Here is a 16,107-nt window from a genome sequence, read left to right on the forward strand (position 1 = left end):
GAAGATTTCCCGAAGGAATCTAGGTAGAATTTAAGGAAACATACCTTTTGGAACTTGAGAAAGTTTTGGGGAAATTCATTTTTTTTTTGACAATTTCTTAGAAGTCTGTTTTTTTGCGAGCATTAAGCTCGTTGGAAAAACTTCCTAGAAGATTGCTCGAAGGATTCTTGCTAGAGATCCCCTGGAAGATTTTCCGAACGACTCTAGGTAGAATTTCAGGAAGAATACCTGTTGGAAATCCACGAGAAACTTTTAGGAAAATTTAAATTTTTTCATACTTTCTTAGAAGTCTGTTTTTTGTGAGCATAAAGCTCCTTAGAAAAACTTATGAAGAATTTCCTAGAAGATTGCTCGAAAGATTCTTGTTAGAGATCCTCTGGAAGATTTCCCGAAGCACTCTTAGTAGAATTTCAGGAAGAACTCCTGAACAGTTGGAACTCCTTGAGAAAGGTTTGGGGGAATTCATTTTTTTTTAATATTTTTTTAGAAGTTAATTTTTGCGAGCTAAAGGGCCTTGAAAAACAATTATGACGAATTTCCTATAATATTGCTCGAATTCGCAGAAGGACTCTTGGTAGAATTTCAAAAAACTTATGATGAATTGAAGATTGTTCGAATTCCCGGATGAATTATTGATAGAATTTTAGGAAGAATTCCTGTTGGAACTCCTTGACAAAGTTTTGGGCAATTCAATTTTATTTATAACTAGTGGTCCCGGCAAACTTCGTCTTGCCATCAAGTAGGCTGTTGAAAAACGCCATGAAACGTCCCATATAAAATGACAGTTTCGTTCAAGCTCATTTTTTCAACTTTCCCGGTGAATATCCTGGGATTTTTATACACACAAACACGTCGGAACCCCTGACGAACAAAACTGAGAAAGAATCATTCAAATCCGTTGACCCGTTCGTAAGCCATTTCGTGACATACAAACACCATTCCATTTTTATTTATATAGATTTCCTAAAGGTCTGTTTTTGTGAGCTATAGCTCCCAGAAAAAAACTGATAAAGAATTTCCTAGAAAATTTCTTGAAAAATTCTTGCTAGAGATCTCTTGGAAGATTTCCCGAAGGACTCTAGGCACAATCTCTGAAAGAATATCCGTTGAAACTCCTCGACAATTTTTTTTTGCAAATTCAAAAAATCTTGTTAATTTCTCAGAAGTCAAATTTTGAGAGCTAAACGCTCATCAAAATGGCTCTGGATGGCCACGAAAGTAATGGACTGTCATCCATCCGTCCGTGCGTCAGCTTATATCGAATTTTGGAACGGAAGTCAATTTACTTCGGTGAAACCCTTTCTTCGTTTCGGTCAAAACCCCTCCTCCCATCATCGTCGACTAATTGTTCCGCCCAAAAAAAAAAAAAAAGGCGAAGAACGATACATCTTCTGTTGTTGTTGCTGCCGAGCAGCAAAGCAATAATTAAGTGGAAGCATATGGTCGAAATAACAATTGGCCGATGTTACGGCAGCAGGAACGGCCGAAAAAAAAGAAGACGAGGAACAACGAAACACTTGTAGCGAACTCGCGCTTCGCTTCCTGCGGGAGCCGGAAGAGGAGGAGGAGGAAGGGGGAGAAGACAAAGTAGGCTTCCTTTCCGTTCTTCTTACCTTGGATTCCCGAGTGAAAAATTACAGTTGATTTGGAAGTCGAACCTATTCAAACACCATAAATTGTATGGTGTACAATATTTTTTGTTGAATGTTTCAGCAAGGTTGAAAAAAAATTGTTCTTGAAGTGTTTGAAAGCACAATAGAAAAACAAATAAATTTTTCAAATTTATAATGGGAAGATACATAACGACCCTCTTTTTATTATAAAAATACCGTTCAAGATTGTAAATTAATTGTAAAAATAACGTTCCTTTGGAAAATATGCTAACGTTACAATAAAACCTATTGTATTCCGAACAACATTTTTTGCTCTGGGTTTGGAATTCTTTCCGGTTGGCCCCCTTTCAGATCCAGATGACGACTGCTGCTGCTGCTGCTGTTGTACAGCGCGTTATTAACGGGCCCTAAGGTCGTCCGCGCAACCCGTTTTGCATGTGTCAAAAGGTTTCCCCGAAATTCGACAACCGTCATCGCTAGTCGTCAGTCAAGAGGCGCATACAGCAGGTAGCAATGGCCGCCGCCGCCGCCGCTACCAGCTTGTTTCGGGCCGTGTAATTATCCAATTTTGTGCCGCGATGTGGAACTGTTACGAAATCGGGCGCCGTTGCAGCCACCATTTAAACGGTTCATCATCTGTTTCGTGAAAAAGGAGGTCAAACTGTTTAGAATTTCCTCGGAGGTTCGCCTCGCCTCACCTACTCTCTAATCACCTTGGTGTGCATCTGTCAAAGCCGAATCACCCCTCGGCGCTACCGAGCTTCTGAATTTCGATCTTCGATCGAAGGCGGCTTTGATTTCGACTCGTTTGACCGAATGAGCGTAGCTCAAGGGAAGAAATTTTCCAGTTTTGATTGTTCCTCCGCCCGGATTCCTTTGCTGCGATGCATTCCCGCATATTCAAGAACTATATTCGTACTGTATCCCGTAATGTGCACAACAATTTGCAACAATATATCAATAATTTCGTTAAACATCAAAAATAACAATAAACCGACACTACCGAAAACGATTTTTACAATTTGGTGAACAGTAATCGGGGAAATCACAATATGGGGAATAGGCGGTTAAGTTATGTAACCATTTAAAAACGTCGATTTCTCCGAACAAAATTTTTCGTTAACAGTTTGCCAAATGATGGATATATTGTCCACTCTTCAACACAAATCACTGTATTGGAAATAGCTATGGAATAGTTGACCTATATGATTGGAATGAAAACGGGTAATGTATGAGTAATTATTGAAATATGGTTTGTTACGGTATTTGAACCGTATGCGGTACTGTACTTAAATGTTTATATTATAAGAATGATTTTCGAACAAATTGAATAAGAAATAATTTCAACAACAAGTTTAACCTTTTTTTCTGTATATAATGAAATATATTATTTATAAACACAAAACTTGAGCTTAAATCAGAATTTTCATTATCCGTCCTGCTCGTTCCCGTTGAGCATTCAGAAGCTCGAAAATTACAAAAAATCGTCGGTCGTCTACTGGCCCTCCCGGAATGATTAAGCAAGGATCGGGATTATGGCTATAATCCTGCCGAGGATTATATCTGGTGTTCTGGTGATGCTGCTGCCGGGTACAAGTCCGTCGGTGTAACAGGAACTGCAACATAAAAGGATAGCCAGTTTTGCCATTCAAACTAACAATATAAATTCTAAATTTTACTTACGATGTTGCTACGGACGTGGTTTGAAATCGTTTTTGATGCGTATTTTTCTTGTGGCCCAGACGGTAGCCGGGTCTTCAATTCTCCTTTTGTTGAACTGAAAAAGAAAAACGTAATCAAAAACGCTGTATTCATGACTTACGTTCCCCAACTTACCTGTTTCCTCAAGCCGTAGGCCGCACAATGTCCCATCGCTGTTTTTCTGCATCCTTGAAGGAAAAAACGGAACAAACTTTTCGCGACCGAGGTTTTGGTTGTTGTTTTTTTTTTCACGGTCTCGAAAGAGGCACAGAAAAATGCACGCTAAAAAATAATATACTCAGTGATCAAAAACTTACGCACAATCATCGAAAAACAATAATTATTTTTGTTTTCTCGTATTATGTTAATAAATTATTATTAACACAGTTATGCAAATGTCGACGTGTATAAAGTGCATCTTTTCGAAAAATGAAAGTATTGTTGTTATTTCACTTATTGCCAACTATATTTTTAAAAGCGTGTATCGGCGACCGTTCGCCAAACTGTTGCAATGAAGTCTTAAGCCTGATTCGCTGCTGACAAGTAATTTCTCGGCCTATCTTGATGCATGGGAAATTTCTGCAAGGAATCGATCAAGAACGCGCTTTTTTCTGATCGCAGTACGCAGTTGAAAAGAACTGTCAGTTCAAATGGGAGTCGCTGTAGAAAATTTCTGCAAGGAATCGGCGAGATATTTCTTTAGCGATTCCTGTTCAGCAGCAAATCAGGCTTTATATAGTAAAATGCACATACATGAGTTGTTACTCATATAAAAGAACAAAACATGCCTATATTGTTCAACAATATCTACACATTATAGTGTTACGTCACTGTTTAGGATAGTTTACTTTAACAATTTTTAACAGTTCCTATCTTAAGGCTTCACATTGTTCAATGAAATAGCAACTGCTTGTGATACACTTACCATAACAGTTAAAAGAAACTTACTGTTTGGAATGAACAGCAAATTGTATTTTTCTATGCGGGTTGCTTTGATGACGGGAACCGGTTTTCCGTGTGCTATTTCTGTTTACAACCCGTTCGACGTCAGTTATGCACCGTCGCAGGTTTTCGTGCTTCATTACAGGGCGGCCGTTCTTGTCACATGGAGATTCGTTCTTTTCGATGGCCTCCTGGACAACGAAACATAGTAGGCTATCGAAAGACTTCTCTGGATAGGCGACGAATTTAACGTCAATTCATATTCTGTTGAATGTCAAATGAATGTCAATTCAAAATTCTCTTCAGAATCCACTCAGGATTCTCTTCAAAATCATCTCCAGAATCCTCTTAGGATTCTCTTTAGAATTAAATCAGGATTCTCTTAAGAAATCTCTCATGATTTTCTTCAGAATCTTGTTCAGGATTCTCTTTAGAATACTGTTCGGGATTCTTTCCAGAACCCATTCAGGATTCTCCTCAAAATTCTCTTAGGATTCAATTCAGAATCCTCTTAGTATTCTTTTAAGAATCCTCTTAGGATTCTCTTGAGAATCCTGTTCAGGATTCTCTCCAGAATCCTTTCAGGATTCTCTTCAGAGTAGGCCATTGAAAGACTTTCATAGTTAGGCGACGAACTCAATTTCAATCGATTTTCTGTGAAAATCATTTGATGTTCAATAAACAAAATCGACTATTTTCTTCCGAAAAGGCGGCTCGACCCAAATAACCATCGATGACGGTCGAAGAAGGCGTGGTCGTCGCCAGCCCACACCCATCCGCGCCTGACCAACGTCAAACCATAGACAAACAGATGTAACTCTTAAAGCAAATCTACAGAGAGCTTATGGATCATCTGTTCTTTAGTGAATATTGTCGGCCATGTTTGCAATGTGAAGTTTGGTTTACACTCAAACTTTGAATGCATGTACGTTTGCATCATTCAGCAACGTTTACACTAGCAAGTGTCAAAGCGATCGATCGCTAGCGCCTATGGCAATTCATTCGAAAAGTTCAAATTCATCATTCAAAGCGTGTATCATGCCCAACTGACTCGTGTAGCGTCTGTTCATCTGTAGTAAAACGCTTCTGCTGCCGTTGCTGCATGGGCAACGCAGTTCCTTCCTTCCTCCACAAACCTCTTTCGAAGGCATTGCATAAGTCGCGCCGCGTGCGAATCTCAGTAGGCCGAGAAAACCAAATCAAGCGACGCGCCGAGCCGAACTTGAACAGTTTTCATTGTCAATATCGCCATGGCGACGACGACGCAGCCGCCGCCTACTTCTAGTTTGCCTTCGACGCGGATCGCGCGTCGCCTTCCTTGGCGCTGGAACCTTGGCGTATGCAGCGCAGATTGCTGTTTTTTGCTGCATAGGCGAGCATACACAAACCTTCTAGGACGACAACACAGTGTCCGGAACATGTTTAACTCGCGCGATTCCACGCGCGAGGAAAGGAGAGTTCCGTTTTTTTGCGTTGCTCTTCCTCGATTGCTGCTGCGGAGGCAAACGGGTTAAGCGTTGCGTCGGATGTAAACGACAAGTTGTAATCGCTACTGCAGCGCGGCTGTGATTGTCGCAATCGCGATTACCTCCAATGGCAAGTAGCGGACTGAATAGCGGAAGTTACGTCGTCGTTAGGCAAAGGACACTACGCATGCATGCAATTGCAAGGCTTGTTACGATAATCGAAGTAAGCTGTTTCCTGACAACCAGTAGTTGTCTAAGCTGCGAGGACATGGCCAAGGTAGTTGTCGTTGAACTGCTGGAAGTTCATTCCAGCGTTCGGGAAACCAGTTTTGCAATTCAAGTAGGTTCTTTTTTTTTTTTTTGATATTTTAGCATAACTAACAATCATTTTTAACAAGAAACAAGATTTAATTTTATAACCCTATTGCTTACATCGCGATGTTGCGACCAGGTAATAGGGTCCTAAAGCCCAGTCCCAAATTTAGTACCAAACGGTCAAGATCAGGCCAGAAACACATGTTTACTCAATTTTAAAATGCCAGAAAGAGCTCAGAAGCTAGGAAAAGCTTTTCTCAGAAGCTAGAAAGAACTTCTCTCAGAAGCTCAAAAAGGTTGTATCAGAAGCTAGGAAGACTTTCTATCAAAAGATAGAAAGAGCTTCGCTCAGAAGTTAGGAAATGCTTCTCTCTGAAGCTAGAAAGAGCTTCTCTCAGAAGCTGGAAAAAGCTGCTCTCAGAAGCTAGAAAGAATTTCTCTCAGACGCTAGAAAGAGCTTCTCTCAGAAGCTAGAAAGAGCTTCTCACAGAAGCTAGAAAGACCTTCTCTCAGAAGCTGGAAAGAGCTTCTCTCAGAAGCTTGAAAAAACTTCTCTTAAAAGCCAGAAAGAGTTTCTCTCAGAAGCTTGAAAGAGTTTCTCTCAGAAGCTTGAAAGAGCTTCCCTCAGAAGCTAGGAAACGCTTCTCTCAGAAGCTAGGAAACGCTTCTCTCAGAAGCTAGAAAGACCTTCTCTCAGAAGCTAGAAAGAGTTTTTCTCAAAAACTAGAAAGAGCTTTCCTCAGAAGCTAGAAAAAACTTCTCTCAAAAGCTAGAAAGAGCTTCTCTCAGAAGCTTGAAAGCGCTTCACACAGAAGTTTGAAAGAGCTTCTCTCAGAAGCTTGAAAGAGCTTCTCTCAGAAGCCAGGAAAAGCTTTAAGAAGCTAAAACGAGTTTCTCCCAGAAGCTAGAAAAAGCTTCCCTCAGACGCTAGAAAGAACTTCCTTCAGAAGCTAGGAAACGCTACTTCCGGAAGCTAGAAAGAGCTTCTCTCAGAAGCTAGAAAAAGCTTCTCTCAGAAGCTAGAAAGAACTTCTCTAAGCAGCTGGAAAAAACTTCTCTCAAAAGCTAGAAAGAGCTTCTCTCAGAAGCTTGAAAGAGCTTCTCTCAGTAGCTTCAAAGAGCTTCTCTCAGAAGCTAGAAAGAATCTCTCAGAAGCTAGAATGAGCTTCTCTCAGAAGCCAGAAAGAGCTTCTTTAAGAAGCTAAAACGAGTTTCTCCCAGAAGCTAGAAAGAATCTCTCAGAAGCTAGAATGAGCTTCTCTCAGAAGCTAGAAAGAGCTTCCCTCAGACGCTAGAAAGAGCTTCTCTCAGAAGCTAGGGAAAGTTTCTCTCAGAAGCGAGGAGAGCTTCTCTCAGTAGTAAGAATGAGCTTCTCTCAGACGCTAGAAAGAGCTTCTCTCAGAAGCTAGGAAACGCTTCTCTCAGAAGCTAGAAAAAGCTTCTCTCAGAAGCTAGAAAGACCTTCTCTCAGATGCTAGAAAGAGATTTTCTCGGAAGCTAGAAAGAACTTATCTCAATAGCTAGAAAAAACTTCTCTCAAAAGCTAGAAAGAGCTCAGCAGCTTGAAAACGCTTCTCTCAGAAGCTTGAAAGAGCTTCTTTCAGTAGCTAGAGAGAGTTTCTCTCAGAAGCTAGAAAGAGTTTCTCTTAGAAGCTGGAAAAGGCTTCTCTCAGAAGCTTGAAAGATCTTCCCTCAGACGCTAGAAAGAGCTTCTCTCAGAAGCTAGAAAGAACTTCTCTCAGGAACTAGAAAAAACTTCTCTCAAAAGCTAGAAAGAGCTTCTCTCAGAAGCTTGAAAGCGCTTCACACAGAAGCTTGAAAGAGCTTCTCTCAGTAGCTAGAGAGAGTTTCTCTCAGAAGCTAGAAAGAGTCTCTCAGAAGCTAGAATGAGCTTCTTTCAGAAGCCAGGAAAAGCTTCTTTAAGAAGCTAAAACGGGTTTCTCCCAGAAGCTAAAAAGATCTTCCCTCAGACGCTACAAAGAGATTCTCTCAGAAGCTAGAAAAAGCTTCTCTCAGAAGCTAGAAAGAGCTTCTCTCAGAAGCTTGAAAGCGCTTCACACAGAAGCTAGAAAGAGCTTCTCTCAGAAGCTAGAAAAAGCTTCTCTCAGAAGCTAGAAAGAGTATTTGAGGAGCTAGAAAGACCTTCTCTCAGAAGCTAGAGAGAGCTTCTCTCAGAAGCTAGGGAAAGCTTCTCTCAGAAGCGAGGAGAGCTTCTCTCAGTAGTAAGAAAGAGCTTCTCTCAGACGCTAGAAAGAGCTTCTCTCAGAAGCTTGAAAGAGCTTCTCTCAGTAGCTAGAGAGAGTTTCTCTCAGATGCTAGGGAACGCTTCTCTCAGAAGCTAGAAAAAGCTTCTCTCGGAAGCTAGAAAGAACTTATATCAAGAGCTAGAAAAAACTTCTCTCAAAAGCTAGAAAGAGCTCAGCAGCTTGAAAGAGCTTCACACAGAAGCTTGAAAAAGCTTCTCTCAGAAGCTAGAAAGAGTTTATCTTAGAAGCTTGAAAACGCTTTTCTCAGAAGCTTGAAGGAGCTTCTTTCAGTAGCTAGAGAGAGTTTCTCTCAGAAGCTAGAAAGAGCTTCTCTCAGAAGCTAGGAAACACTTCTCTCAAAAGCTAGAAAAAGCTTCTCTCAGAAGCTAGAAAGACCTTCTCTCAGAAGCTGGAAAGAGCTTCTCTCAGAAGCTAGAAAGAACTTCTCTCAGACGCTAGAAAGTGCTTCTCTCAGAAGCAAGAAAGAGCTTCTCTCAGAAGCTAGGGGAAGTTTCTCTCAGAAGCTATCAAGAGCTTATCTCAGAAGCTTTCAAAGCTTCGCTTAGAATCTTGGAAAAGCTTCTCTTAGAAGCTTAGAGAAGCATATCATCTTTTCTAACTTCTACCAGAAGTTTCAAAAGCCTCTGCCAGATGCTTAAAGAAGTTTCTTCTAGAAGCTTGAAAAAGTTTCTTACTGAAGCTTGTGGAAGCTTCTCTAGGAAGCTCGAAAGCTTTTTTTGGAAGCTTGGAAAGATTTTTTTGGAAGCTTGGAAAGATTTTTCTGAAGGTTTCCGAACCTTCTCCAAAAGTTTCAGAAAGCATCTCCAAGAATCTCAAGAAGCTTCTTTCGAAAACCCCGGAGCTTCTCGCAGATGCTTATCCAAGGATTTCTCAACTGTCTCCATCTAAAAACACCATTTCACCGTCCAAATATTCGTCGTCAAACCTTTAATTCAACCCCCTACAACCCCTTCCGGCACCACTCGCGACTTCCCGCAGCACTCCCAACGCCACTGGCCACCGTGGTCATCAGCGTCGTGCTCGGGAACAACTGCAGCATCTCCGTATTGGTACTGGCATCACTCTTCCGCCGCGTCGCGCCCATCCAGCAGCAACACCGGCGCCCGATCATCTCCACCAGCCGCTGGAACCCCTGTCGGAACTTCTCGTTCATGTAGCAGTAGATGATCGGATTGTAGCAGCTGTGCGACATCGCCAGCCAGTGGAACAGGAACCACAGGTAGGGCAGCGGACGCCAGTCGGGGTCCAGCGGAACCAGCATGAAGATGTTGAACGGCAGCCAGCAGATCGTGAAGACCGCCACCACGGTGATCATCATCTTGATCATCTTACGCTTGGACTGGAGGATGCGTTGATCGCGCTGTTTGACGGATTCGCCCGGAGGGGTCTTGGCCCAGACCTTGCAGGCGATCTGGACGTAGGTGGTGATGAGGACGATCAACGGGGCGAGGAATTGGAGGGTCATCAGGGTTAGGGAGTAGCCGTGATCGGAGTGGTCGTCGGGCCACACCTCGGTGCAGATCGAGAGATCGCAGTGATCGTAGAATTCGGTCGGTTGGATCAGGGTGGAGAAGACGGGGATGGGCGCAGCGGTTGCGAGGGCACCAGTCCAAACGAGAAAGATGAGGATCCGAGCGAGTCGTTTGGTGACCCGGGGTTTGAGGGGCCACATGATTGCCAGGTAGCGATCGGCACTGATCGCGATCATGGTGTAGGCACTGACCAGCACCGAGATGGCCTGGGAGTAGTTGACGATGCGGCAGATGATCGCGCCGAAGGGCCAGTACTGCAGGACGAAGATCGACACGAACGAGAACGGGATGCAGAAGATGGTCATCAGCATGTCGCCGAGGGCGAGGTTCGCGATGAAGAGGTTGGTGACGGTGTTCATGCGGGGTAGCAAGTGGACCACGAGGAATACGGCCACGTTTCCGACGATCGAGGTCAGGAAGATCGCGCTGTACGCCAGGTAGATCAGGATCTGGAAGCGGAGCGAGGCGATTCCTTGCGGGATGTAGGACGAACTGTCGCAGTCGAAGGTTGTTGCGTTGACCTCGGATGGTTGAGTCCCGTTTTCCGGGAAGAACTCGGCAGTGAAGTTCATCGCGGAAGAGAAGGTTTTGTCGCGATCGGCGGTTCACTTGGTACTGGACAGTTGATCAAGGCCCCCTCCTCTGGAGGGTTTGTTTTGCTCTCGGTGCATCACTCAACTAGCATATCGGTGTCAAGTGATCTGCATCTCGTTAGCATGTAGGCACCAAGTCTCCGGGAACAGATGGACCGGTCATTGTTTGTGTCCGTTGCTTTTGAGATGGTGATTAGGTGGAGGACGATCGCGCGTGCCCTGGTGAAGACGACAGTGCGTTCAACTTCAAATTCGCAAGATCTCCAGACGAAGAAATGGTGAGGCAAGTGATCCGATTGGTCAATACGGTCAAAAATGCATTGCAAATCCGATCTCGATCGTTCGAAAGGCTTCCCGACTAAAATGAAGATCACAATTTGATTTATTGATTTCAATGCAACAATCTTCATTGAGTGATCATGATGGAAAAAAATTGGCAACCAATGCATATTGAACAGAAGTTCTGGCAACACTTATTGAACTGTCAAATCAGGTCAGCGTTGCCAGCAATTCCACGCTCACGCGTGAATCGTCAAACAAAAGGTCAAATTCCGACGACTAAAGTCCAGAAACTGATTAAGTAATACAAAGTAATGTAACGTGCCTTGTTGTTCTGTCATCGAACTAAACAAAGTCACCGACCTTCCTCCGCGTATCACCCCTCGTCGTTTTCGACCGGTAATCTAATCCGGGAAGGGAACACTTCCATTCTTCTCATTGACAACGCTCGGAGCGATTCATTTACGCTTCGATTGATTCCATTCGACACGCAACGCACGGCCTACTAAAGTCAGACCTAGCCAGCAAAGGGAACGCTAGATATTCTACCGAGGCCTACTGTGTGATATGGCGAAGAATGCAGCACTCAGTGTCCCATTGTTTTCAAATCCCATTCTCATTCAACGCCATTTGAATCACTAAGTAGCACCTGTAGTCGCAACAGTTAGGGGGGCTTCGGAACAATTCGCACTCACTCGATCGCGCCGAAAAAGGGTGTGCGTTACGTTGCGTATTCTAGTTTCCAGCGGCAGTTCGATGAACGTCAAAATCCGCCTCGTTCGCGCGCTCGAGTCGACTTAATGAATCGACTCTTTTTTCCCCCATCGCCTAATTTGCATGCATTGATAATTCAAACGGATTCGGTTCGGCTTCTGTTCTGCCACCAGCGCGATCCCGGAGTGTCATAATAGGTTCATTCATTCTGGTGAGCTCTTCTGCAGACAGAATATTTCTAGTTGTCATTCGCGACTTGTAGAGATGTCAATTTAATCGTTTTTTTTCTTCTTGTAAATCGATTTTTGAAGCAATTGTAATCGATTATCTATTTTGTCGATTTGTCGAGATGTCTCATTTCGTCATTTAATCGATTTTTATCCGTAAATGCCAACTGATTCAAAAATAATCGATTTTCATTATCATTTTTCCGAAAATCGATCAAAATTTTAAGAAATCGATTAGTCATTAGGATAATATTTAACAATTAAAAATTTAAAAAAAAAAACGATCAAATCGATCAATTCTCTTGAAATGACCATCCCTATGGCCGTTTGAGCGCTGTATCGTCCCCAAGCGATCGGGAAGAGAGCGCAATTAGCATTCTTTTTGTCCGAGTCAAAATTTCGTCATATCCTCACCGATGGTTGGCTGGTCCGATCACAGCTGAGTTTGAAACTGAAGCTCTGCACAATGCGAGTGACTTTTTTCGGTTTCGATGGTTGGGCACCGAACCAATTCTGTCGACAGAGCTGATTAGAATATGAATGTGACACAACGACGATGGCGTGAATGGATGGCGTACCTACTCTTCCGGACTCATTCCGAGCGGAATTGCTGGTTGTCCGTTTGGCGGTGGTGTCGAAATCGACTTCCTTTTCGAGGAAGCTGCTGTTTGAGAACGGTTCAGTTAATGGTATAGAAATCGGTGTGATTTGGATACTAGCTGAAACAGAATCATTTTGATTCTGTTATCTGTTAGGCTGCATTTTTAGTCTACTCAATTATCTGATCTCATCACCATTTGATATGCAATATGGTTTCGATCTACTTCGTCGCAAGCGCTAATTCCCGTCGTATAAATCTTTAAATGTTCCGCTACGAAGGATATTGGAACTTGGATATTTTCCAAGTGTTATTTTGTGAACCCTGTTATGGTTCGTCCACTTGTACTTCAAAATATGCAATACAACTACTGTATTTTCGCATGGACGAAAACGTACCGAGCGAAATCTGATTAGGGATCGACTTTACGATACAAGTTCCTTACCACCTCCTGTGTGACTTATTTTTCCGGGCATTTATTCACACTATGGAAAACCTTCGTAACTAATTAACCAAAGAATTCATTCTATTCACACGCCGTAGAACGAAATTTGAAGAAATTTCCTCAACGACCGCGAATTATTGAGCATGTAAACAAAGTTTTTCATCGTCCAGACTAATAAAAAAAACTTGTGCGCATCAATCAATGTGTGCGTGTTGTTCGGAGTAGAGAACGGTTCCTTTGATTGTGGTTTGAAAGTTTTTTTTTGTTTCGCTGCACTGTGAGCGGTTGTCATGATTTGTTCGACCAAAAGGAATTGTCCTTAAAGGGAACCGGTTCCTATTCTTGGCACTTTTGATTAATTTCGGCAGTAGGGTTTTTCGGAAGCTACTGAGTTGTTCATGGCCACAATATGCGTCGTATTGAAGTCATATTTATTGCAAAATTTCAAGAAATTCAGCCGAGAAAAAGCTCCCATGCCAATGAATTATGGAAGTGTCCAAGTAGCTCTGCGCCGTATGTTTGGGCAATATTTTGATGGCACCAATGAATTATTGAGAATGTACACGCGAATTATTGAGAATGTAAACAAAGTTTTTCATCGTCCGGACTAATAAAAAAAACTTGTGCGCATCAATCAATGTGTGCGTGTTGTTCGAAGTAGAAAACGGTTGCTTTGATTGGGGTTTGAAAGTTTTTTTTTGTTTCGCTGCACTGTGAGCGGTTGTCATGATTTGTTCGACCAAAAGGAATTGTCCTTAAAGGGAACCGGTTCCTATTCTTGGCACTTTTGATTAATTTCGGCAGTCGGGTTTTTCGGAAGCTACTGAGCTGTTCATGGTCACAATATGCGTCGTATTGAAGGCCTTTTTCTTGCAAAATTTCAAGAAATTCAGCCGAGAAAAAAATCCCATGCCAATGAATTATGGAAGTGTCCAAGTAGCTCTGCGCCGTATGTTTGGGCAATATTTTGATGGCACCAATGAATTTTAAGGGTAAGCCAAATATGGAATGAAGGGAGATGCCCGTAGAACTAAATATTAAGGTAAAACATTTCTATTATGACGTTGAAGTTTCGAATTTTGACCACTCACTGTATCACAGTGAATCTTTAGATGTGAGACGAATCAAAACTGATTGTGACCGAAATAGAAATGGAAATGACGGATACAGACAACGAAAAGTAATAAGGTCTGACACTGCTATGACTTTCTAGCTTCTGAGAGAAGCTCTTTTTGGCTTCTGAGAGAAGCTCTTTCTAGCTTCTGAGAGAAGCTCTTTTTGGCTTCTTAGAGAAGTTCTTTCTAGCTTCTGAGAAAAGCTCTTTTTGGCTTCTGAGAGAAGCTCTTTCTAGCTTCTGAGAGAAGTTCTTTCTGGCTTCTGAGAGAAGCTCTTTCTAGCTTCTGAGAGAAGCTCTTTTTAACTTCTGAGAGAAGCCATTTCTGGCTTCTGAGAGAAGCTCATTCTAGCTTCTGAGAGAAGCTCTCTCTCTAGCTGCTGAGAGAAGCTCACTCTAGCTTCTGAGAGAAGCTCTTTTTAACTTCTGAGAAAAGCTTTTCTTAGCTCCGAGAGAAGCTCTTTTTAGTATCTGAGAGAAGCTCTTTCTGGCTTCTGAGAGAAGCTCTTGCTAGCTGCTGAGAGGGGCTCTTCCTAGCTTCTCAGCGAAGCTCTATCTAGCTTCTGATGCAATCTCTTTCAAGCTTCTGAGAGAAGCTCTTTCTAGCTTCTGAGAGAAGCTCTTTTTGGATTCTGAGAGAGGCTCTTTCTAGCTTCTGAGAGAAGCTTTTTTTGGCTTCTGAGAGAAGCTCTTTCTAGCTTCTGAGAGAAGTTCTTTTTGGCTTCTGATAGAAGCTCTTTTTGGCTTCTGAGAGAAGTTCTTTCTAGCTTCTGAGAGAAATTTTTTCTAGCTTCTAAGAGAAGCTCACTCTAGCTTCTGAAAGAAGTTCTCTCAAGCTTCTGAAAGAAGCTATTTATAGCTTCTGAGGGAAGCGCTCTAGCTCCTGAGAGAAGCTTTTCCTAGCTTCTGAGAGAAGCTCTTCCTTGCTTCCGAGAGAAGCTCTTTCTAGCTGCTGAGAGGGGCTCTTCCTAGCTTCTCAGAGAAGCTCTATCTAGCTTCTGATGGAACCTCTTTCTAGCTTCGGAGAAAAGCTCTTTCTAGCTTCTGAGAGAAGCTCTCTCTAGCTTCTGAGAAGAGCTATTTTTAGCTTCTGAGAGAAGCTATTTATAGCTTCTGGGAAAAGCAATTTCTAGCTTCTGAGAGAAGCTATTTCTAGCTTCTGAGAGAAGCTCTTCCTAGCTTCTGAGAGAAGCTCTTCCTTGCTTCTGAGAGAAGCTCTTCCTTGCTTCTGAGAGAAGCTCTTCCTTGCTTCCGAGAGAAGCTCTTTCTAGCTGCTGAGAGGGGCTCTTCCTAGCTTCTGAGAGAAGCTCTCTCTAGCTTCTGAAAGAAGCTCTTTCTACTGAGAGAAGCTCTTCCTTGCTTCTGAGAGAAGCTCTTCCTTGCTTCTGAGAGAAGCTCTTTCTAGCTTCTGAGAGAAGCTCTTTCTAGCTTCTGAGAAATGCTATTTTTAGCTTCTGAGAGAAGCTATTTATAGCTTCTGGGAGAAGCAATTTCTGGCTTCTGAGAGAAGATATTTCTAGCTTCTGAGAGAAGCTCTTCCTAACTTCTGAGAGAAGCTCTTTCTAGCTTCTGAGAGAAGCTCTTTCTAGCTGCTGAGAGGGGCTCTTCCTAGCTTCTCAGAAAAGCTCTATCTAGCTTCTGATGGAACCTCTTTCTAGCTTCGGAGAGAAGCTCTTTCTAGCTTCTGAGAGAAGCTCTCTCTAGCTTCTGAGAAGAGCTATTTTTAGCTTCTGAGAGAAGCTATTTATAGCTTCTGGGAGAAGCAATTTCTAGCTTCTGAGAGAAGCTATTTCTAGCTTCTGAGAGAAGCTCTTCCTAGCTTCTGAGAGAAGCTCTTTCTAGCTTCTGAGGGAAGCTCTTCCTTGCTTCTGAGAGAAGCTCTTTTTGGCTTCTGAGAGAGGCTCTTTCTAGCTTCTGAGAGAAGCTCTTTCTAGCTGCTGAGAGGGGCTCTTCCTAGCTTCTCAGAGAAGCTCTATCTAGCTTCTGATGGAACCTCTTTCTAGCTTCGGAGAGAAGCTCTTTCTAGCTTCTGAGAGAAGCTCTCTCTAGCTTCTGAGAGAAGTTCTTTCTAGCTTCTGAGAGAAATTTTTTCTAGCTTCTAAGAGAAGCTCACTCTAGCTTCTGAAAGAAGTTCTCTCTAGCTTCTGAAAGAAGCTATTTATAGCTTCTGAGGGAAGCGCTCTAGCTCCTGAGAGAAGCTTTTCCTAGCTTCTGACAGAAGCTTTTCTTAGCTTCTGAGAAAAGCTCTTTCTGGCTTCTGAGAGAAGCTATTTCTAGCTTCTGAGAGAAGCTCTTCCTTGT

At 42.7% G+C, this 16,107-nt stretch overlaps 2 protein-coding genes and 1 long non-coding RNA gene across 4 annotated transcripts in view; all 3 read right to left on the reverse strand.

Moving 5' to 3' along the window:
- LOC23687941 (protein ovo) overlaps nucleotides 1-16,107 on the reverse strand; it is a 90,508-nt gene that overhangs the window by 22,440 nt on the left and 51,961 nt on the right. The window lies entirely within an intron of this gene.
- LOC110674779 lies at nucleotides 2,981-3,637 on the reverse strand. The gene is made up of 3 exons (XR_002499187.1): nucleotides 3,450-3,637; nucleotides 3,297-3,390; nucleotides 2,981-3,229 (listed from the first exon to the last, which is right to left on the reverse strand). It is a non-coding gene; the product is annotated as an uncharacterized LOC110674779 (long non-coding RNA).
- On the reverse strand, nucleotides 9,219-10,447 carry LOC5570400 (RYamide receptor). Its single transcript, XM_021839074.1, has one exon. It carries the CDS (start codon nucleotides 10,406-10,408, stop codon nucleotides 9,245-9,247), a length of 1,164 nt encoding a protein of 387 aa, XP_021694766.1. The 5' UTR covers nucleotides 10,409-10,447; the 3' UTR covers nucleotides 9,219-9,244.

Source organism: Aedes aegypti, chromosome 1 (genome assembly GCF_002204515.2).
Source record: "Aedes aegypti strain LVP_AGWG chromosome 1, AaegL5.0 Primary Assembly, whole genome shotgun sequence".
NCBI lineage: Eukaryota > Metazoa > Arthropoda > Insecta > Diptera > Culicidae > Aedes > Aedes aegypti.